Source organism: Rattus norvegicus, chromosome 1 (assembly GCF_021556685.1).
Source record: "Rattus norvegicus strain SHRSP/BbbUtx chromosome 1, alternate assembly SHRSP_T2T, whole genome shotgun sequence".
NCBI lineage: Eukaryota > Metazoa > Chordata > Mammalia > Rodentia > Muridae > Rattus > Rattus norvegicus.
The window spans coordinates 87,763,389-87,786,659 of NC_141534.1; the positions used below are offsets into that span (position 1 = coordinate 87,763,389).

Sequence of the window (23,271 nt, forward strand, 5' to 3'; positions counted from 1 at the left end):
AGTCTTATAGAGATCACACATATAAAGTGCATAGGTAAAGTATGAGTTTTACTGAGTTCACTTAGAAGTTGTTGTACAGAAGGTAGAACAATAAAAAACTCATGTAGGCCATACAGTCAGGTGGGCACTTGTTGGTTTGAAAGTGTGGTTTGTGGTATTTATATCATTTTCAACTTACTTTTGAAATTGTTTATGTAAGAGAAAGATCTTGAATATTAAGATTACAGATGTGTGTAAGAGCTTGTGTTGGGGGAACAATATGATTCTATACATATTCATATATATAAATGTACATTTATAATCTGGAAGATGGTTTTTCTGTGGAGCTCCATCTGTCCTGTAAAGTGTTTTGTAGTTGAGGCTAGCCTTGAACTTAGAATGATGCACTAGAATGATGCACCTGGTTTGTCTCCTGAGTCCATTGAATAAAGGTAAACATCATGTGAGACTGATGACATATTTTACATGAGTTTCCCCCCTAAACAGCCAGGAATTGTTTTTCTGGGTAGAACAGGATGACTTATAGGCTTGGGAAGAAAAGAGCTTCCTGCAATGACAGACCCTGACTCAAAAAATCAATGGAAAAAACTAAACAATTGTGATTCAATCAATTAGACAAGGAGTGTCTGGGAGGAGTGTTTAAAGGGAGGGTTCATCTTAGGAATTGCAGGTTCGGCAGTGAGGGAGGAGCCAAAGAGTGGGTGGAGCTTTGAGTATCCTGCCTGGAGAAGATATTTAAGGCCCGGTTCCTGAAGAACTAGTCAAACACAGAGAGGAGACCCATCAAGGTAAAACAACCTACTGTTTGCCAGGTGAGTGGGTGTCCTGAGTATAATTTGTATATGATGGATATGTTGTGGGTGGCTACACTCATGGAGGACAGAGGGAGCTAGCAGATGAAGAGCTTTTGGAAGCATTCTGCAGCTGGCTTATGTGTTTGGAGGTTGATGTCCCCCAAATTCCCAGAGAGTTGGATAGATGGTCCTGAAAAAAAGGCAGGAGCAGTTGAAGTTTTCCCCCATAGATATCAGCACTGGGAACCATAGGCATGCAGGGCTCACAGAAGTCAGAGGAATTCGGCTGCTGAGACACCATGTTGCTGGCCCAGCTACTATGTTTTGTGTAGTTGACTAAGGAAGAGGCCTTTGACGGGATGCCTGAGTGAAGAAGATAAACCTCTAGAGTTCTGAGATCTCTCTGTCTCTGTCTCTGTCTCTGTCTCTCCCTCCCTTTCTCCCCCACCCTCCTGACTAGTCTCAGGTTCTCTTGTTCAACCAAGTCTGGCACAAGGATAAAATTTCCAGGAAATCTAGAGATCTCTAGTTTTCCAAGGGTTCTAATGACCATCCAATCTACAAATGATGGCAGGAGACTCTGTTCTTTCAAGTAACAAATCCTCCAATTCTCCAGGTGCCGCGGATCTAGCAAGTCAACAAGGTCTCATGGCTTCTCAGGTACCTTCAGTGTCACCAGATTCTCCTGATGATCCAGGAATGGAGAGCAAGACACGAAATGTGCTCTCCGAAAAGCAAAAGCTATCCCTGCAAGACCATTATAATGCGAACAATTTCGTGAGCCGGGAACAATGCAGGTCACTGGCTCAAAGTCTTGGGCTAAATGAGAAACAGATCAAGGTATGGCCTCTCTTGTGTTTCCCTCTCTACAATTCAGATAGCCACTCAACATGGGTCACTTGTACACTTCCTGACTGTTGCATTTTTGTGCCTGTCAATAGCTTTGAGTTCTTTGCCCCAGTTCCAGGTTGGAGAAAGGTGGTAAAAACTGGATTCAAATCTTCCTTAACCTCAGTGCACAATTCTGGTGCATGGGGGAGCCGTACTGGTACCACACTGTCACTGAATCTTAGTGGTCATTGCCAGCCTCAAAATTTATGACTCCATATAGATATTTCCTTTTTCTGTGGTTTTCAAGTCCAGCTCTTCCTGCCTTTATGCTTTCGTGCTCAGGTTCCTTAGAGTTCTCTGATGGATGGTGGGTACAAACCAAAGCCCAGGGTTTTCACCCAGCATCTCCATACTAGAGACCCAGAGGGTACAAACAACCTCTTGCTTTTCTTCTATTGGATATTTTCTTTATTTAGTTTTCAAATGTTTTCCCCTTTTGTGGTTCCTGTTCTTGAAACCCCTTCTCCCATCTGGCACCCTGCTTCTGTGGTTTTTCTCCCACCGCCTTTGCCACTCCCTCCTCCCTCCCTGCTGGCATTCCCCTACACTGGGGCACTGAGCCTTCACAGGACCAAGGGTCTCTTCTCCTATTGATGACTGACAAGGCCATCCTCTACTATGTATGTGGCTGTAGCCATTGGTTTCTTCATGTATACTCTTTAGTTGGTGGTTTAGTCCCTGGGAGCACTGAGGTGTCTGGTGGTTGATATTGTTGTCCTTTCTATGGGGTGGCAAACCATTTAGTTCCTTCAGTCCTTTCTCTAACTCCTCCATTAGGGTCCCAGGGCTCAGTTCACCGGTTGGCTGAAATCATGCCCATCCGCTTCAGTAAGTTTCTTGCAGAGCCACTCAGGAGATGGTTATCTCAGGCTCCAGTCAGCATGCATTTCTTGGCATCTCCAACAGTGTCTGGGTTTGGTGACTGTGTGTGGGGTTGATCCTCAGGTGTGATAGTCTCTGAATGGCCATTCCTTCTGTCTTGTTCCACACTTTGTCTAGAATTTCCTCCAGTGCATATTTTATAGTTTCTCCTTCTTCGGACTGAAACATCCACAGTTTGGTCTTTCTTCTTCTTGGCCTTCAGGTGGTCTCTAAATTGTTTCTTGGGTGTTCTGAGCTTTTGGGTTAATATCCACTTATCAGTGAGTGCATACCACGTGGGTTTGTGTGTGTGTGTGTGTGTGTGAGAGAGAGAGAGAGAGAGAGAGAGAGAGAGAGAGAGAGAGAAAGAGAGAGAGAGAGAGAGAGAGAGAGAGAGGAAGAGAGAGAGAGAGAGAGAGAGAGAGAGAGAGAGAGAGAGAGAAGATTTGGTTACCTCACTCAAGATCATATTGTCTTTCTTTTTTTCTTAGCAATATGTAATTTATTTTTATTGCTATTTTTATTTACATTTCAAATGTTATTTCCGTTCCTGGTTTCCATAGGTCCCCAATCTGATCCTCCCTCCTCCTTTTCTAAGGGTGTTCCCCCTCCCAAAGCACACAACCTTCCTGTCTTTGTACCCTGACATTTCCCTACACTAGGGGATCCAGCTTTGGCAGGACCACAGGCTTCTCCCGTTAGTGCCCAACAAGGCCATCCTCTGCTACATATGCAGCTGGAGCCATGGTTCTGTTCATGTGTACTCTTTGGGTAGTGGTTTAGTCCCTGGGAGTTCTGGTTGGTTTGTATTGTTGTTCTTTTGGGGTTGCAAGCCCCTCCAGCTCCTTCAATCCTTTCTCTATGTCCTCCTACAGGGACTCTTTTCTTAGTTCAATGGTTTGCTGCTTGCATTCTCCTCTGTATTTGTTACACTCTGGTTGAACCTCTCAGGCGACAGCTATATCAGGCTCCTTTCAGCATGCACTTCTTGGATTCATCAATATTCTCCAGGTTTGGTGGCTGTATAAAAAATTGGGCTGGCATTCAGAGCCTGCCCCACATGTGACTGATACATATACAGCCACCCAATTAGACAAGATGGATGAAGCAAAGAAGTGCAGGCCGACAGGGGCCTGGATGTAGATCTCTCCTGAGAGACACAGCCAGAATACAGCAAATACAGAGGGGAATGCCAGCAGCAAACCACTGAACTGAGAACAGGATCCCCATTGAAGGAATCAGAGAAAGGACTGGAAGAGCTTGAAGGGGCTTGAGACCCCATATGAACAACAATGCCAACCAACCAGAGCTTCCAGGGACTAAGCCACTACCTAAAGACTATGCATGGACTGACCCTGGACTCTGACCTCATAGGTAGCAATGAATATCCTAGTATAAGCACCAGTGGAAGGGGAAGCCCTGGGTCCTGCTAAGACTGAACCCCCAGTGAACTAGATTGTTGGGGGGAGGGCGGCAATGGGGGAAGGATGGGGAGGGGAACACCCATAAAGAAGGGGAGGGGGAGGGTTTGGGGGATGTTGGCCGGGAAACTGGGAAAGGGAATAACATTCAAAATGTAAATAAGAATTACTCAAGTTAATAAAAAAAAGAATAAAAAAATAAAAATAAAAATAAAAATAAAAATAAAAAAACATGGGCTGGATTCACTGGTGGGGCAGTCCCTGAATGGCCATTCCTTCAGTCTCTGCTCCAAACTTTGTCTCCACATCTCCTCCTATGAATATTTTTGTTCCACCTTTTTAAGAAAGTCAGAAGAATCCACACTGTGGTTGTCCTCCTTGACCTTCACGTGGTCTGTGGATTGTATGTTGGATAACAAGCTTTTGGGATAATATCCAGTTATCAGTGAGTGCATACCATGTGTGTTCTTTTGTGACTGGGCATATCTCTCTAGTTCCATCCATTTGCCTAAGAATTTCATGAAGTCATTAGTTTTAATAGCTGTGTAGTACTCCCTTGGGTAAATGTACCACATTTTTGTATCCATTCCTCTGTTAAAGGATATCTGGTTCTTTCCAGCTTCTGGCTATTATAAACAATAGAGAAGCATGTGTTTCTATTTTATGTTGGAACGTCTTTTGGGTATATGCCCTGAAGTGGTTTAGCTGGGTCAATAGGTAGCACTATGTCCAGTTTTCTGAGGAAATGCCAGACTGAATTCCAGAGTGGTTGGATCAAGTTGCAATCCCACCAACAATAGAGAAGTGTTCCTCTTTCTCCAGATCCTTGCTAGCCTTAGCTTTAGCTTAGCCATTCTCACTTGTGTGAGGTGGAATCTCAGGGTTGTTTTGATGTGCATTTCCCTGACGACTAAGGATGTTGAAAATTTCTTTAGGTGCTTTTTGGCCATTCAATATTCCTTCAGCTGAGAATGATCCGTTTAACTCTGTAACCCATTTTTATTGGGGTTATTTGGCTCTCTGGAGTCTAACTGCTTGAGTTCTTTTTATATTTTGGATATGAGCCCTCTATCAGATGTAGGATTGGTAAAGATTTTTTCCCAATCTATTGGTTGCTGTTTTGTCCTAATAATAGTGTCCTTTGCCTTACAGAGGTTTTGCAATTTAATGAAGTCCCATTTGTTGATTCTTGATCTTAGAGCATAAGCCATTGGTGTTCTGTTGAGGAAATTTTACCCCGTGTCCATATGTTCGAGACTCTTCCCCACATTTTATTTTATTAGTTTGAGTGTATCTTGTTTTCTGTAGAGGTCCTTGATCCACTTGGACTTAAGCTTTGTACAGTGTGATAAGAATGGGATCAATTTGCATTCTTCTACATGCTAACCTGCTCTTAGCTTCATCCATCTTACCTAGTTTTGGTGGCTGTGTATTTTGTGTGTGTGTGTGTGTGTGTGTGTGTGTGTGTGTGTGTGTGTGTGTGTATACACACACACATACATATCTCACATGTAGGGCAGGCCCTAATGGCCATTCCTTCAGTCTCTGCTCTAAACTTTGCCTCCCTATCACCTCCTATGGATATTTTTGTTCTCCTTTAAAAAAGTAGTGAAGCATCTGCTTTTTGGTCATCTTTCTTGAGTTTCTTTGGTCCATGCATTGCATCTTGTGTAATTTGAGCATTTGGGCTAATATCCACTTATCAGTGAGTGCATACCATGTGTGTTTGTCTGTGATTGGGTTACCTCACTCAGGATGATGAGTTTTCCATTTATTATCCTTTGTAGGTCTAGATTTGTGGAAATATATTGTATGAATTTGGTTCTCTTGTGGAATATCTTTGTTTCTCCACATATGGAATTGAGAGTTTTGCTGGATATAGTAGCCTTGGCTGGCATTTGTGTTCTCTTGGGTCTGTCTGACCTCTGCCCAGGATATTCTGGCTTTCACTGTCTCTGTTGAGAAGTCTGTTGTAATTCTGATAGGTCTGCATATGTATGTTACTTACCCTATTTCCCTTACTGTGTTGAATATTCTTTCCTTGTTTTGTGCATTTGGTGTTTTGATTATCATGTGCCAGAAAGAGTTACTTTTCTGGTCCAGTATTTGGAGTCCAAAGGTATCTTGTTGTTCATGGGCATCTCTTTCTTTAGGTTAGGAAAGTTTTCCTCTATAATTTTGTTGAAGACTGGCCCTTTAAGTTGGGAAACTTTGCTCTTGTCTTTACCTTTTTCTCAAGTTTGGTCTTCTCATTGTGTTCTGGATTTCCTGGATGTTTTTGGTTAGGATCTTTTGCATTTTGCATTTTTGGTGACTGTTGTTAGTATTTTTAATGGTATCTTCTGCACCTGAGATTCTCTCTTCTATCTTTTCTATTTTGTTGGTGATGCTTGTGTATATGATTCCTGATCTCTTTCCTAGGTTTTCTATCTCTAGGGTTGTCTCCCATTGTCATTTCTTTATTGTTTATATTTCCACTTTTAGATCCTGGATTGTTTTGTTCAATTCCTTCACCTGCGTTGTTGTGTTTTCTTATCATTTTAAAGGGATTTTTTTTGTTTCTTTTGTAACTGCTTCTACTTATTTAACCTGTGTTCTCCTGTAGTTCTTTAAGGGATTCATTTATGTACTTCCGAAAATCATCTATCATCCTCATGACATGTGATTTTTAAGTCCGAATCTTGTTTTCCCAGCATAACCAATCATCCAGGACTTACTGTACTGGGAGAACTGGGTTCTAATGATACCAAGTAGCCTTGGTTTCTGTTGCTTCTGTTCTCCTGACTACCTCTGGCCATCTGGTTATCTCTATTGCTACCTGCTCTTGCTGTCTCTGATTGCAGTCTCTCCTTTGTCTAATCCTGCTTGTGTCAGAACCCCTCAGAGTACAACTGCCTCTTTGTTTCTGTGATTCTGTGATCCAGTTATCCTGTGATCCTGATATCTTGGGTGTGTCAGAGCTCCTGTGAAGTCAATCTGCCTCTGGGATCCTGGAATCCTGTGTGACCAAGTTCCTGAAATTCTGTTGTGTCAGAGTCCCTGGTAGTCAAGCTTTCTCAGTATGTTGCAGTAGTGGGTGGGTGGCCAGGGTCTTGGCACTGCTCCAGGAACAGTGGCTTGAAAGAACCTATGCCTCTGTCTGATCAGGGGTTTGTGTTTCCCTGGTTCCTGTGAGGATCCCAGTTATACTGGGTGTTGGGAAAGATGTTGTAACCTCACCTGTGAACTTGTCTGTGTCAGAGCTCCTGATTGTGTCTGATCTCCTGGGACTCCAGCTTCCTCTGTAATATATGATCCTGTGATTCTGGATGTTTCAGAGCACCTGAGAGTTCAGCTTTCTCTGAGTGATGTGGAACTGGGTGCAGAGCCACTGCCCAAAGTCTGCTCAGACCGGAAGGAGACAACTGACCTCTTATCAGCTCTCCTTTCCTTTGTCTCTAGATCTATTTTAAGAATAGACGAGCCAGAGAAAGACAGAAGAAAAAGTGTCAACAACCTCCTGGGAAGATTGGAAGTGGACGTCACTCTAGGCCTACCTACCCCAAAGCTGGTGAAGTTCCACTTTCTGCTACGAGTACAGATTCTGTGTGCCAGAGCCACATGGATGTCAGCTGTCCTCCTCAGTTTAGACCATCAAAGAACTCTCCTCACCAGGAATCCAAATTCTTCCTCATTGATCAGCCCTTGGAAGAGGGGTGTTTTAGCAAGAGCCATGTTATCAAGGAGCATCAGAATCAGAAATGTACCAAAGTGCCCAGGAAACCAGGACTCTTATCTTGTGATAGGTCTGGCCTTCCAAATGTTCTTTCCCCTCTTGACGTGTCAGCTAGTGATGATTCTATGTGTGAGAGACCCTCAGGCTTAAACTCTCCCCATCTACTTGAACTTTCAAATATTACCCATAATGCAGAATCCACCTTCTCCATGTGTCAGACTCCATCAGTTGTGAGCCCTCTTCCTGAACTCAGCCCCTCGAGTAATTCCATTGACCAAATGGCCATCTTCTCCAGCATTGACCAGGCCTGTGAGATCTACCTAAGGAATACGAGGTCTAGGAAGCCCAGGAAGCAGAGGAAGAAGGCTATGGTATAAATGACAATGCCAGGTCAGGATTCCTCTGCTAAGCTTCCCAGTCTTCAAGGCACTGTCTTTCTACTAATCTCTGTCTTTGAGGATATCCTGTTCAACAGACAGTATGTTCTCAGTTCTCATTCTCCGTGGAGCAGCAGCCCATCAAGTAGTTCCCCAGACTCAGAATCCATATTTTCCAATGGAATGGAACATCTCATGTTAGCTTTTCTCTTCCTCTCACCCTTAGTATGATCTCAGACCCTAAATAAATCTTTTCCATTGCTCAGACAAATGAGAGTCTCTTATGTGCAATCCTGATGTATATACAGGCTGTCAAAGGTCTAGCAACAGGAGGTAGTATTGTAGATCAGTTTTCAGTTTGTTACAAGATCTGCACAACCAGATGCAGCCCACATCCAGTCTTAGCCCAAACTCCACAGACCAGCACAGCTATGATAGCCGGGAATCCAATGCTCAACACACACTCACAGAAGATGTTCAAGACCAGACTGCCATCCAAGACCAGCTCTTCCTTGAACATTTCATTGAGTTGGATGCTGCCTTAGACCAAATGTCCCAGCCTGACTTAACTAAGTACTACTCACCCCTGGGATATCATTTAAGAACTGCTGATCCCGAGGTTTAGGACACTCCTGTCACCATCTACCAAAATTCATGGATGAAATTTCGAGACTGATTGTTTGAACACCTGATGTGGAAAATTTTCAAGGGAGATTTTTTTGCAAGTTTCTCAGTTAATGTAGTATTATATATTTTCAGTATATACCATATATACAGCCATAACAAATCATTTGTATAGATTCTCTCACATTTTTAAAAGCAGATACCACCTGATCACAAGCACTGTCATTCCATGTCCACCCACCTTTTAATCACCCTGCCCCCCAAAGAGTAAAAAAAAATAAAAATAAACCAGATTAATGTTGTGTTATCTATATTCTCACTGGAGAAAACTCTTCCTGGACTGCTCCATATATAGAATATATCTCTTCCCCTCCTGGACCCCTGCCATGAGCCACCAACTGGGGAGTGGTACACTTCAGCATTCTATCTCATGTAACAATTGTCTTAAATTTCTTCATGACGGTAATAGTATGCTACTTTCTTGGGAGGTGGGGGGAGTTGGCATGTGAATGCTGTTATGACAAAAGCCTTGCATATCCCTCAGTGTTACCCTGCATCTTCAGTCATCAATATCACACCAATAGAATTCTTCTTGCTCTTCACATAGTGAAAGAATGAATTATGAATTTTCACAGTGTTTCCTGCAAAAGCACACCAAGAACACAGAGCCTAGGAGCAGTATCTGCTTCTGATGGGGTTCTCAGAGGTCTCCAGAATCATAGACACTGACATGGGCTAAGGGAGAAGCATAGGCCATTCACCTCTATATGGCCTCAGTGCTCTGGTGACACCAGCATGGCTTGAGGCTGCAGTTCAGACTATCAACAGTATTTAGGTATAGGAGATCTCAAGTTGTCCAGGATGCCCATAACATATTGGCTAACTTCACGCTTCTTTTTTTTTTAACCTTAGATTCAATTGATAAGATATAATTGCCCCTAAACATATAAAGCCCAGTACCATCCATCCCTTAAGAACATTGATAACAACCTGTAAATACACAGAGCAAGATCTTTACGTCAGCCTCCATTGTCCTGCCACAGCTTCTCAGCCTCTCCTCCTCCTCTCTTCCTCTCTTTGTTCCAGTCTCCTCCTCTTCCTTCAAACTTTTCTCCCGCCCATCCTTCCTTCTCATCCAATGACAGGCCTCCTTCTATCTTGTACCTGCCTCACCAGTGATATCATCCCACATTTCACCCTTTTTGTCTAATTTAAAAAAAAAACTTTTCTCTCAAATATAAGCCGAGCACAGCTATTATTATTTTGTAATTAAAAGCATAAAATATATCTAACACCCAGTCCGATACTATATCAGTTAAACAGAACATTTAGTTATCCATTCCAGCTTAAGAAAGGCTTAAAATCTATATTATATCTTGGCTAGCTTGTACACTATCTGAGAGCTATCTAATAAAATATGTATATTCAGAGGTAAACAGCCTGATAGGCTATGAGACTATAATCAGTCTTCAACCCCATCAGAAATCTGAGAATGACCAAATATCTATACACATAGGAAGCCTAACATGGCTTCTAGAACTGAGAGGTTGTAGAGACAAATCTCCACTAGCACAGTCCCCTGTTAGCAACATGTGAGTGCAAGTCTTCATCCTTCTAGCCCAAAATCAACTGACAGACTCTTGAAATGCAGATTTTGAAGGGCTGATCACCTGTCTTGGCAGAGTTTATCAGTCAACTATTCTGCATAATTAGTCCTTTTCTGGACAGTATTAGTCTGCAGATGAAACAGGCAGTTTTGTCTAGTGGCTGCCTAGCCACAAAGTATTGCCTCATTTGGAGGTAGAGATGTTCAAATTCTTCGTTAAATCCTCCAAAGGGGAACTGTTAGGAGCAGACATGTCTCAACAAAAGATAAATAACTTTAATCTCAAATTTTGGGGATTTCTGACATTTTTGAAAACTATCTACCTATATAAGACAATCCCTACTGTTTTCTTTATATCTTAATAATATCTTGAAAGTAATCTCACAAAGTCAGCAATATGTCTGCTATTTGGCCCTTAACTCACATGTGTAATCAATTCAGAAGTTTGTAATGACATCAATAGAAGGACTGGCTCTAAACCTTGTACTTTTAAACTTTTAACAAATAAATTCTATATCAAAGCAAAGATATGATTTTAGCTTAGTTAACAAATGAGATTATGACTGTATAACTCAATCTAGCTCATTCTTCCCTGTTAAATTACAACCATTTCTAAATTCCACATAAAAACAACTTTAGAATAACTACTTTCAGCCCCCCAAAGTCCGGGGAATTGGGGTGACGACTACTCTATAACTTCTTCAAGCTGAATATGGGCATTGAAATATCCTTCGGGGTAGGGGGTAGGAAGAATGAAGCAAATGCTGTAGCCAATGTGTCCTGACTGGACCCAGCTGAAAGTCCTTGAGACCAGGAATCCAAGTAGGCACACTCTGTAAAATACAACTCTCAAGACCAAAGTTTAGAATCAAACTCTCTTTTTGTTTGATTCTCCTGCATTAATTTTTTTGGGCAGTCTACCTCTATCAAATCTGATCGGTATGACTCTGTAAGGTTTCAAGAGCCTAATCACACTTTTTAAAAACACAAAGACAAAATCTTTCTCCAAAAATACTGTGTTCCTTTGTCTGTAACCAGAAAAGCTTATATCTTGCATTCTCTCCCAGAGTAATAATATAACCATGAAACTCAACGTCACACCCATTATGAAAATTAAACAATTTTTTAAAAAGGAAGTAAGCTAAACAATGAGCCTGATAGGCTTTTGTACTCTATGATATCAGGAAATTAACCCAAAATTTCTGTGTAGCCCATGTTAAGAGAATCTGAACTTCCTGTTGTGGTAGATATAAAAAATAACCACAAACCTTTGCTAGCCGGCATCAACGAGCCATATGACCTTTAGCGGGTAATTCATAAAACAAACCAAATACCTTCTTTCAATTCCAATATCAATAAGCAACATATCAACACAGGACTTTAGCCCAAAATATATCCATCTGTTAAGCTTTCTACCCGGAACCACAGATTTTTCTTTAACCTTAATAACTTCTATAATACATGTCTGCATTCACTCTCCCTGGTTTTACAGACATTTATCACAACTCTCTACTTGGAGGTAGTGACCAATTTTTCCCTATCTAAGTTCTGAACCATGGATGAAATTCTCCACGTGATTCAGGTAATCTCTTTACTCTCCTTAAAACAAACTTAAACACCTTCTATCAATTCTAAAACCAATAAGTAACTTAAAACTCAGGACTTTAATCCAAAATATATCCATCTGTTAAGCTTTCTACACAGAGCCACAGATTTTTCATTAACCTTAATAACTTCTATAATATATGTCTGCATTCACTCTCCCTGGTGTTACAGACATTTCATCACAACTCTCTACTTGGAGGTAGTGACTAATTTTTCCCCATCTAAGTTCTGAACCATGGATGAAAATCCCCACCTGATTCAGGTAATCTCTTTACTCTTCTTTCTAAAAACAAACTTAATCACCTTTTAATAATACCTGTAATTAAGAAGTAGCTTGTCTAACTAGGATTTCAACCCAAAATTCCCGTGGAGCCCACATTAAAAAGAATATGAGTATCCTGAAAGACTTTCTAAAAGATTTTCTTTAAAAAGCAGCTTTTAATCTCTAACTCTCTGAGCTGCCATTACTTATCACACAGCCTGGGACCGACAGCCTGCCAGCCCAGGATACTTCCCTGTTTCTTTGTTAAATTCACCGCCCTTAAGAGACCACATGACTTAACATGGCGCTGGCCTCCTCTTACTTAGAAAATAAAAACTTTCTCTCAACTCTTAGGATTACTACTGGATTCTTGCCCATACATTGGTTCGCCATCTGTTGTTGTAAAATATAAAAAATAAAAAAAGGTATAGTTGTCTTTTACCTTGCTAGGTCTGGCACTGTGGTGCCGCAAGAGATCTGCTAAATATCTTGGCGGAAACACATCCCAACTCCTCGGCAGCCCACTGTCTCCTGCCGCCGCACAATTGGCTACACTCAAATCATCACATAAAAGAACACACAACACAATAACCTTAGATGCAATTGATAAGACATAATTGCCCACCTAAACATACAAAGCCCAGTATCCATCCCTTAAGAACATTAATAACAGCCTATAAATACACGGAGCGAAATCTTTACATAGCCTCCATTGTCCTGCCACAGCTTCTCCTAATTTCATGCTTCTGAGTGTTGAGTTTCAAGGTGAGTTAATACAACTGTCTTCACTATGACCTTCCATTATCATTTCATGAGATACTCTAATGTCCTTCGCACAATTTATATTTTATCTTTGAATGAATAAAGTGATTCTAATCAAATTCCAAATGTCCTTACAATGTTCTACACCATCAAGAAAATTAAAATCTTCAGTGCATGACAGCTCAGTTCCAATGAGCTTTTTATGAAGCACCCTGTGCAGTCCCCAATTTCCCAGTTCTGTGTCTGCCAACTTCCTGGACCTCCAATGCAGGAATAGATCACCCGCACTCTCCCGGACTTCATGGGCACTTAATGTACAATAATGTTGTGGTCTTACATCCACTCTGTCAGAGGACTTGGGCTGCTCAAGGAGGCAAGAGGCAGGAAATTGACCAAAGTAGGGAAGCTGTGGGACACCTCTCCCAGGTTTCAGAAGCACAGTCTGAGAGTGGGACATACCTGAAGCTGGTCCAGGGGTTCCTGGGGCCAGCAAGGAGGCCAGGGCCATCAGGTTGTCAGGCTCATGTGCATCCACGCGCTGCTGGGATGCCGGAGAAGAACTGAGAATGGAGTAGAGATACCAGGGGCTGGATCTAACCTTGGGCCAAAGGGAAAATAGGGGCAGCTCTGGCAGCTTTCATGAGGGTAATCTTTGGCTGGACTGGAGGTGCCTGGTTTGATGGTGGAGGTGGCTGGGAGCACAGGGAGGGTTTCTTCGGGAGAATAAATGGCAGCTCTGTAGGAAAAGGCACTTTCTACAGGTCCTGATGGCAGATCCCGATGTAAAGAGACAATCTGTGGTCTTAAGGCATTTATTGTCATGGCAGAAAGTGGATGAGTAAAACTGAACCCCACTTCTCAGAGTGGGCCTGAGATTAAATTCCTTCTGCAGGGAGGAGTGTCTGCGAAGAAAAATTCATTGGCTAAGTCTTCAGGTCTTTAGGTACATCAATATAATGAAGATGTGTGGGTCTACATGACCTGTGGCCACATCCTCTACCTGTGAAGGGGCGTGGGTCATGGCCATTTACGTGACTGATGGCCACAAACCTATGGAGGGCTGCAGGGTAGTGATGAGCCTGGTTTCCATGGAGTCAGGCAAAATGCCTACCATCCCTTTCAGATTCTCCTAGGATCAAGCCTCCTCAACCAGAAACCTTTGGCCTGTATACAGTGTAAACCAAGCTGGTAGTGGTTTCCTATACCTTAATCCAGGTACTCAAGAGACAAAGGTGAAGGATCTCTAAAATTTGAAGGCCAGTTTGATTTATATAGTGTGATTCAGGAGTGTAAAGGCTATGTGCATAGACCACGTTGGATTCAGACAGAAAGACAGATTCACAGAAAGAAAGAAAGAGAGAAAGAAAGAAAGAGAGGGAGAGAGAAAGAGAGAAAGAGGAGGAAGAAAGGAAGGAAGAAAAAGAAACAGAGAAAGGGAGGGTGAAATGGTTAAAAAAAAAGGATAGTAACAAAGAACTAAAAGGTGCCTTCTAATGGGAGAGAATGAACAGAACCTATTGGCTGCATATTCTGTACAGAAAGTATTTCCAATGTGATCACTCACAAAATATGCTGCATTTTTTTTTCCGGAGCTGGGGACCGAACCCAGGGCCTTGCGCTTGCTAGGCAAGCGCTCTACCACTGAGCTAAATCCCCAACCCCTGCATTTTCTTTAAGAAACACAAATGGGTGTTCCCCTCCCCATCCTCCCTCCATTACCACCCTCCCCCCAACAATCACGTTCACTGTGGGTTCAGTCTTGGCAGGACCAAGGGCTTCCCCTTCCACTGGTGCTCTTACTAGTCTATTCATTGCTACCTATGCAGTTGGAGCCCAGGGTCAGTCCATGTATAGTCTTTGGGTAGTGGCTTGGTCCCTGGAAGCTCTGGTTGGTTGACATTGTTGTTCATATGGGGTCTCAAGCCCCTTCAAGCTCTTCCAGTCCTTTCTCTGATTCCTTCAACAGGGGTCCCATTCTCAGTTCAGTGGTTATGCTAGACTCCTATGTGCAAACATAACAGAGTATCATTAATAGTGTCATGGATTGGTTCTTGCCCATAGGCTGGTTTTCAATTTAGGATGATAATTGATTGGCCATTGCCTCAGTTTCTGCTTCATCTTTGTCTAGGCAATATTTTACATTTATGAATATATTCATTTTATTTTCTGATCACTATCTCCCTCTCAGCCCCTCCTCACAGTCCCTCTGCTATCCCTCTTCCCCTTGTTCTCTATAGAGTTCCCTCCATGGGTATACCCTCACCCCAATGCATCATCAAGTCTCTGCATGATTAGGTGCATCCTCTCCCAGTGAGGCAAAACATGGCATCCTAGATAGGGGAATGGCTCCAGAGATAGCCAATAGCTTCCTCTCCAGTTACTTGGGGACCCACATGAAGACTGAGGTGCATATCTGCTACATATGTTCCGGGAGCCCAAGTTGAACCCATGTCTGCACTTTGATTGGTGACCCAGTCTCTGAGAGCAGTCAAGAGGGCTGGTTTTGCCCTTCTTTTCCAACATTCTTTGTGTTTATTTAAAAGTGTATGCCAAATGATTATGTTACTATCAAATTTTCATAACTAATTTATTTCATCTCTTCCTTTGAGACAGTCTTTTTTCTGTAACAGGCCTGGTTGTCCTTTAACTTGTTCTGTAGTCAAGGCTGGTCTGAAACTCACAAGACATCTGCCTGGTTTGGTCTTACAAGTGTTGGGCTAAAGGCATGTACCACAATACCTAGCTTGAGTAAACGTTAATGTGATCTATTCTACTACATCCCACTGCAAAACATCAAAACTCTAAGCATTCTTGGACTAGAGCTGGATTTAACTGAGAATTGCTTATTGTGGGGATGGAGCGGTAGCTCCAGCCGACAGAGCAAGAGTTTCTTTACTAGGAAACACTGGTTTAGTTCCCAGCTCCCACTCGGTGGCTCACAACCATGCATTTGGAATTCTAGTCCTTTGGCATCTTAGTCCTCCTTCTGGATTTAGAGCCCCAGGCATGTTTATGTTGTACTTACACATGTGCATGTAAACACTCATGGAGACAACAAAAGAAAAGATTGTTTGTTGATCTTGAATCCTGGAATTTGGTTGCTAATTGGTCTGGAACTCCGTATATGGCTGTAACTCCATATATGGCTGTAACTCCAGATACAATGGCTCTAAAAACCTTTTCTAGACTTGAGCACCCACACACACAAGGCCCACATACAGAAAACTGCATAAAAAATCTAAATGAACTTGTAAAAAATGAATTAAGCTGGGTGTGGAAGGACTCACCTTTAATGCCATGAATTATGACTGAAGCACACTAATATCCAGGGAAGCCTCGTCTTTATTCCCAAATCGATTTAAAAATTTCATCCAAGTGTTGTGCCACATGCCTTTATCCCAAGCCCTTGCAAGGCAGAGGCAAGAGTATCTATGTGAGTTTGACTCTTCCAGAGTAGCCAGTGATATGAAGAGAGACTATGCCACGCAAAGTAATCAGTCATACAGTAGTTCATTTTGGTAAGTTGAGTTCATTGATGCTGAGAGATAATAGGAACCAATTATTGTTGTTTCCTATATTTTTGTTCTTAGAGGTAGAATTATGTTTGCATGGATCTCTCTTTTTTGTTTTTGTTTTTTGTTTGTTTGGGTTTTTTTGCAAGAAGATTACTTTCTTGATGTTTCTTTTTTCTTTTTTTTTTTTTTCTTTTTTTTCGGGGCTGGGGACCGAACCCAGAGCCTTGCGCTTCCTAGGCAAGCGCTCTACCACTGAGCTAAATCCCCAACCCCTTTTCTTGCTGTTTCTAGGGTGTATTTTCCCTTCTTGTTTTGGAGTTTTCCATCTATTATCTTTTGTAGGGCTGGATTTGTGGAAAGATATTGTGTAAATTTGGTTTTGTCATGGAATATCTTGGTTTCTCCATCTATGTTAATTGAGAGTTTTGCTGGATACAGTAACCTGAGCAAGCATTTGTATTCACTTAGGGTCTGTATGACATCTGCCCAAGAACTTCTGGCTTTCATAGTCTCTGGTGAGAAGTCTGGTGTAATTCTGATAGGTCTGCCTTTACATGTTACTTGACCTTTTCCCTTATTGCTTTTAATATTCTTTCTTTGTTTTGTGCATTTGGTGTTTTGATTATTATGTGACAGAAGGAGTTTCTTTTCTGGTCCAGTCTATTTTGGAGTTCTGTAGGCTTCTTGTATGTTTATGGGCATGTCTTTCTGTAGGTTAGGGAAGTTTCCTTCTAGAATTTTGACGAAAATATTTACTGGCCCTTTAAGTTGGGAGTCTTCACTCTCTTCTATACTTATTATCCTTAGGTTTGATCTCCTCATTGTGTCCTGGATTTCCTGGATGTTTGGGGTTAGGAGCTTTTTGCATGTTACTTTTTCTTTGACTACTGTGTCATTGTTTTCTATGGTATCTTCTGCCCCTGTGACTCTCTTGTATCTCTTGTATTCTGTTGGTGATTCTTGGGTCTATGACTCCTGATCTCTTTCTTAGGTTTTCTATCTCCAGTGTTGTCTCCCTTTGGGATTTCTTTATTGTTTCTATTTTTATTTTTAGATCCTGGATTGTTTTTTTCTATTCCTTCACCTGTTTGGTTGTGTTTTCCTGTAATTCTTTAAGACATCTTTTTGTGTTTCCTCTTTAAGGGCTTCTACTTGTTTATCTGTGTTATCCTGTATTTCTTTTAGGGAGTTATTTATGGCCTTTGTAAAGTCATCTATCATCATCTTGAGATGTGACTTTAAATCCAAATCTTGCTTTTCCAGTGTGTTAGGATATCTAGTATTTGCTTTGATGGGAGAAGTGGGCTCTGATGATGCCATGTAGTCTTGGTTTCTGTTGCTTAAGTACCTGTGCTTGCTTCTTGACTTTTGGTTTTCTCTGGTGTTAGCTGGTTTGCTGTATCTGACAGTGGCTTGACCCTCCTGTTAACCTGTGTGTCAGCATTCATGGAGACTGACTTTCTACCAGGCACATCTTGGTATAGAGAGATGGTGCCTGGGGTTAGGGATTTAGCTCAGCGGAAGAGCGCTTGCCTAGCAAGCACAAGGCCCTGGGTTCGGTCCCCAGCTCCGAAAAAAAGAAAAAAGAAAAAAAAAAAAGAGAGAGAGAGATGGTGCCTGCTCTGGTGGCAGGCAGAAACTGGAAGAATCTTGTCTCAAACTGCTCCTCAGTTCCTGTGTACAGAGAAAGAGTTCCAGGCAGTTACCTCAGAGCAAGTGGTGATCTCAATCTCACCTCTTCTCTTATGTGTGTCAGCATTCCTGGCGACTGGCTTTCAACTCTGGGTGCAAGCAGAAACTGGAAGGATCTTATCCCTGATTGGTTGGAGCATCATTTGGGTATATGCTTAGGAGTGGTATAGCTGGTTCCTCAGGTAGCTAGCACAATATCCAATTTTCTGAGGAAACTGCAAACAGATTTCCAGAGTGCTTGTACCAGTTTGCAATCCCACCAACAGTGGAGGAGTGCTCTTCTCTCCCCATATCCTTGACAGCATCTGTTGTCACCTGAGTTTTTTATCTTAGCCATTCAGAAAGGTGTGAGGTGGTATCTCAGGGTTGTTTTGATTTGCATTTTCCTGAAGATTAAGGATATTGAACATTCTTTAGGTGCTTCTTGGCCATTTATATTTCTCAGTTAAGAATTCTTTGTTTAGTTCTGTTCCCTTTTTTTAAAGGATTATTTGGATCTCTGGCATCTAACGTCTTAGGTTCTTTGAATATATTTGATATTAGCACTCTATTGGATATAGGATTGTTAAAGAACTTTTCCCAATCTGTTGGTGGCCATTTTGTCCTATTGACAGCGTTCTTTCCTTACAGAATCTGTGCAACTTTATCAGGTCTCATTTGTTGATCCTTAGTCTTGGATAATAAGGCATTGGTATTCTGTTCAGGAAAATTTCTCCTGTGCCTGTGTGTTCAAGTTTCTTCCCCATATTTTCCTGTATTAGTTTCGGTGTGTCTGCTTTTATGGGGAGTGCTTTGAGACTCTTCAATTTAAGCATTGTACAATGAGATAAGAATGGATCAATTTGCATTCTTCTACATGCTGACCACCAGTTGAATCAGAACCATTTGTTGAAAATGCTGTCTTTTTCCCACTGGATGGTTTTAGATCCCTTCTCCAAGATCAAGTGACCATAGGTGTTTTGTTTCATTTCTGGGTCTTCAATTCTATTCCATTGATCTACCTGCCTTTCTCTGTACCAAACCATGCAGTTTTCTCACTATTGCTCTGTGATACATCTTGCGGTCAGTGGTGGTGATTTCCTCAGAAGTTCTTTTATTTTTGCATATAGTTGTCACTATGCTGTATTTTTTTTTATTCCAAATGAATTTCTTTTTTTCTCCATCTTTATTAACTTGAGTATTTCTTATTTACATTTCAATTGTTATTCCCCTTCCGGGTTTCTGGGCCAACATCCCCCTAATCCCTCCCCCTCCCTGCTTCTATGAGAGTGTTCCCCCTCCCCAACCATCATGCCCTTCTCACTCCCCTTGACATTCCCCTGCACGGATCTGGTTGGGGGGGCGGCCAGCCTTGGCAGGACCAAGGACATTTCCTCCCATTGGTGCCCAACAAGGCCATCCTCTGCTACATATGCAGCTAGAGCCATGAGTCTGTCCATGTGTACTCTTTGGGCAGTGGTTTAGTTCCCGGGAGCTCTGGTTGGTTGGTATTGTTGTTCTTATGGGGCTGTAAGCCCCTTCAGCTCTTTCAATCCTTTCTCTAAGTCCTCCTACAAGGACTCTGTTCTTGGTTCAATGGTTTGCTGCTAGCATTCTCCTCTGTATTTGTCATGCTTTGGCAGAGCCTCTCATGAGACAGCTATTTCAGGTTCCTGTCAGCATGCACATCTTGGTATCAGCAATATTGTCTGGGTTTGGTGGCTGTACGTATAAGGGCTGGATTGCCAGGAGGGGCAGGCTATGAATGGCCATTCCTTCAGTTTCTAGAGCTAAGAATTATTTTTTTTTTTTGGTTCTTTTTTTTTTCGGAGCTGGGGACCGAACCCAGGGCCTTGCGCTTCCTAGGTAAGCGCTCTACCACTGAGCTAAATCCCCAGCCCCAAGAATTATTAAAGGGTCAGTAGACTACCAATTGGTGATCCTTTAAATGGCCAGGTGCACAAACTAAAGCTCACTGCACTCATATAACCAAGTTCAGCTGCCAGCATGAGGTACAAACTTGGGCAAGTCTTGAACACAGCTGCTGTCTGTTTCCAGAACATTCACCCTCAATTATGCTAGGATTTTGGGGTTTTTTTTTTTAAATGATTTCTTTATTTTATTGTACACAGCCAAATTACAACTTGCTCATTGGCCGCCAGAATCCTGTGACCTCGTCACATCTGGAAGCTGTGGAAGGCTGGAGAAAGGTTCAATGTGCAGAGCTTCGAAGACATCATCTGCTTGGAAGGCCAGACACACTATGGCTGGGGCCTGTGGCCCTGCTCTCTGACCAGTGATGCCACATTCGCCCAGAGTTTTCCTGTCATGAAGGAGTTGGTTCTCCTTGCACAGCCTCTGCTCCTCCTGCAGCTTGAGGCTGCCCTTGACAATGTGCTTCTGCTTGAACACAGTGCTGGACTCCTTGGAGTCCGTGAAGATGGTGGTCTTGGAGCACTGGATTATGAGAAACATGTCTGAGGACTTTGGGCCCGTGTCAATGCTAGCCTGTGGCCACAGGTCTGGCCCTGGAGGCCCTGCAGTGTCTTCTTCTGTGCTGTACTTCTCCCCCCAACAGGTCAATAATGTTTTATTTTTCATGTTATATGCATTGGTGTTTTGCTCGCACGTCTGTTTGTCTGTATGAGGATATCAGATGCCTGCAACAGGAGTTATAGACATTTTTTGAACTGCCATGTGGGTGCTTGGAATTGAAACCTAGGTCTTCTGGAAAATCAGCTGGCACTGGTAACCATGAACCATCTCTTCAGCCCCCACTGGTTTTTTTTTTTCTTGATTACTGATAATTTCTCAGCCCCAGCTGACCAGCATCATGTATCACAGTAAAGCAAAGGTGTCATCTACTGAACCGGTATCTTGTGAACCACAGATGATTCTCTAGCTGTCATTTACCAGAACCACCAGGAAGGATCTTGGCAAGATGGGAGAGCCTGCTGATATCCAGGGTGATTGGTCAGTAAGGATCCTCTCTAGATAAGATGGTGAGGGTGGCTTGGATATACCCACCAACAGTGAGCATGTATTCCTCTTTTCCCATGGGCATAAGTTCTTGTTGAATTTAATTATCTTGTCCATTCGGACCAGGATTTCAAAGTAGATTTAGTTTGCATTGTTCTGAAGGCTAAGAATGTTGAAGGTTTGTTTGCTTGCCTGTTTGCTTCCTTCCTTGCTTTTTTGAGACCAAGTCAGTCTATATATTGCTGGCTGCCCAAAGGTGTTCTTTTTTTTTTTTTTTCTTTTGGAGCTGAGAACCGAACCCAAGGCCTTGTGCTTGCTAGGCAAGCGCTCTACCACTGAGCTAAATCCCCAACCCCCCCAAACGTGTTCTTGAAGACCAGGCTGAGCAGGACCTCACAGATATCCTCCTGTACATCATCTTCCATTGAGATTACATGAACCAGCACATTTAGGGGAAAGGGCTCCAAAAGCAGACAATGTAGTCAATAGCCAGCCCCTGCTCCCCATTTAGGAGTTCCACAGATACACAACTGTTTGATATGTTCAGGGTTCCTAGGTTAATTCCATGCATGCCTTCTTGTTAGTGGTACAATCTCTATGAGCCCCCAATGGATCCAGTTTAGTTGACTCTTTAGCTTTCCTTTTGGTATCCTTGACCGCTCCGGCTTTTTCAATCCTTCCTCTCCCTTTTCCACAGAATTTCCCGATGTCTGCTCAATGTTTGTGTGCTACTGCGTTTGTTTCCATCACCTGTGAGGCAAACCTCTCTGATGACAGATATGCTAGGCTCCTGGTTGCAAGTACCGCAGAATATGATCAACAGTGCCGGTGTGGCTCCCTCTTCTTGTCACGGACCTCAAGCTGAAGCAGTCATTCGTTGACCATTCCCTCAACCTGTACTCATCCTGCAATCTTGTAGGCAATGCAATTTGTAGGTGAAAACTTTTGTGGCTGGGTTATTATCCCACTCTTTCCATTGCAAGTCTTTCCTGATTACAGGGAATGTAGGTTTCTGTTTCCATATCTCCTATTGCTAGGAATGCTAGCTAGGGTCACCCTGATAACTTCCTGGAAGTGTCTATTGCCCTTGGTTTCTAGCTTCTCCCAGATATGCACAGTCTATTTCAGTCATCTTTCCTGGTACTCCCTCTGTCTGTCCCCTTTACCTGATCCCTACTGTTTCAATCCCCACTTTCCCCCATACACTCTATTCTCCCTCTCCACCCAAGATGTCTATTCTCTTTCTGCTCCTCAGTGATGGTCAATCATCTCCCCTTTAGCGTTTCTTATTGCTTAACTTCTTTGGGCTGTGGATTGTAGCATGGTTATCCTTTAGTTTTTGCCTAATATCTACTTATTAGTGAGTACATATTATTTTTTCCTTTTTGGTCTGAGTTACCTCACTCGGGGTGATATTTTCTAGTTCCATTCATTTGACTAAACAACACGTTCTTGTTTTTAATTCCTGAATAATTCTGTACTGTGTAAATGTACTACATTTTCTTTATCCATTCTTTGGTCCAGGGACATCTCACTTGCTTCCAGTTTCTGGCTATTATGAATAAAACTGCTATGAACATAGTTGAGGAAGAATCTTTGGGTATGGTGGAGAATCTTTTGGGTGTATGTGCATGAGTGGTATAGCTGGATCTTCTGGTAGGTCTATTCTCAATTGTCTGTGAATCTGCCAAACTGATTTCCATGGTGGTTTTACATGTTTGCACTCCCACCAGCAATGGAGGAGTGTTCTTTCTCCAGCTTGAGTTTTTGACCTTAGTAACCTGAGGAATCTCAGAGTCATTTCAATTTACACTACCCTGATGACTAAAGGATGCTGAACGTTTCTTTAAGTGATTCTCACTCATTAGAGTTTTCTCTGTTGAGAGTTCTCTGTTTAGCTCTGTACCTCATTTTGAAAACTGGGTTATTTAGTTTGTTATGTCTAGCTTCTTGGGTTCTTTTCTAGTTTTGATATTAGCCCTCTGTTGGGTGTGGAGTTGGTGAAAAATCTTTTCTCATTCTGTAGGCTGCTGTTTTGTTCTCTTGATGGTGTTCTTTGCTTTACAGGAAATACTTGTTCGGTTTCTTTTTTTTTTTTTTTTTTTTTTTTTTTTTTTTTTTTTTTTTTTTCGGAGCTGAGGACCGAACCCAGGGCCTTGTGCTTGCTAGGCAAGCGCTCTACCGCTGA

At 42.3% G+C, this 23,271-nt stretch overlaps 1 protein-coding gene and 1 pseudogene across 1 annotated transcript; one reads left to right on the forward strand and one right to left on the reverse strand.

Annotated features, from left to right (window-relative positions):
* Positions 1 to 1,361: 1,361 nt before the first annotated feature.
* Positions 1,362 to 8,059, forward strand: LOC148007256 (oocyte-specific homeobox protein 4-like). Its single transcript, XM_087603219.1, has 2 exons — positions 1,362 to 1,634; positions 7,409 to 8,059. The coding sequence occupies exons 1-2, from the start codon at positions 1,362 to 1,364 to the stop codon at positions 8,057 to 8,059; spliced, it is 924 nt and encodes a 307-aa protein (XP_087459345.1).
* Positions 8,060 to 20,252: 12,193 nt separating this feature from the next.
* Elobl4 (elongin B like 4) lies at positions 20,253 to 20,705 on the reverse strand (annotated as a pseudogene).
* Positions 20,706 to 23,271: the final 2,566 nt, after the last annotated feature.

Excerpts from the sequence above, each read along its gene's own strand:
- LOC148007256 (XM_087603219.1), top strand. The coding sequence starts at position 1,362 with ATGGCAGGAGACTCTGTTCTTTCAAGTAACAAATCCTCCAATTCTCCA. Across the intron at positions 1,635-7,408 it reads TAAATGAGAAACAGATCAAG|ATCTATTTTAAGAATAGACG; the intron begins GTATGGCCTCTC and ends CTTTGTCTCTAG.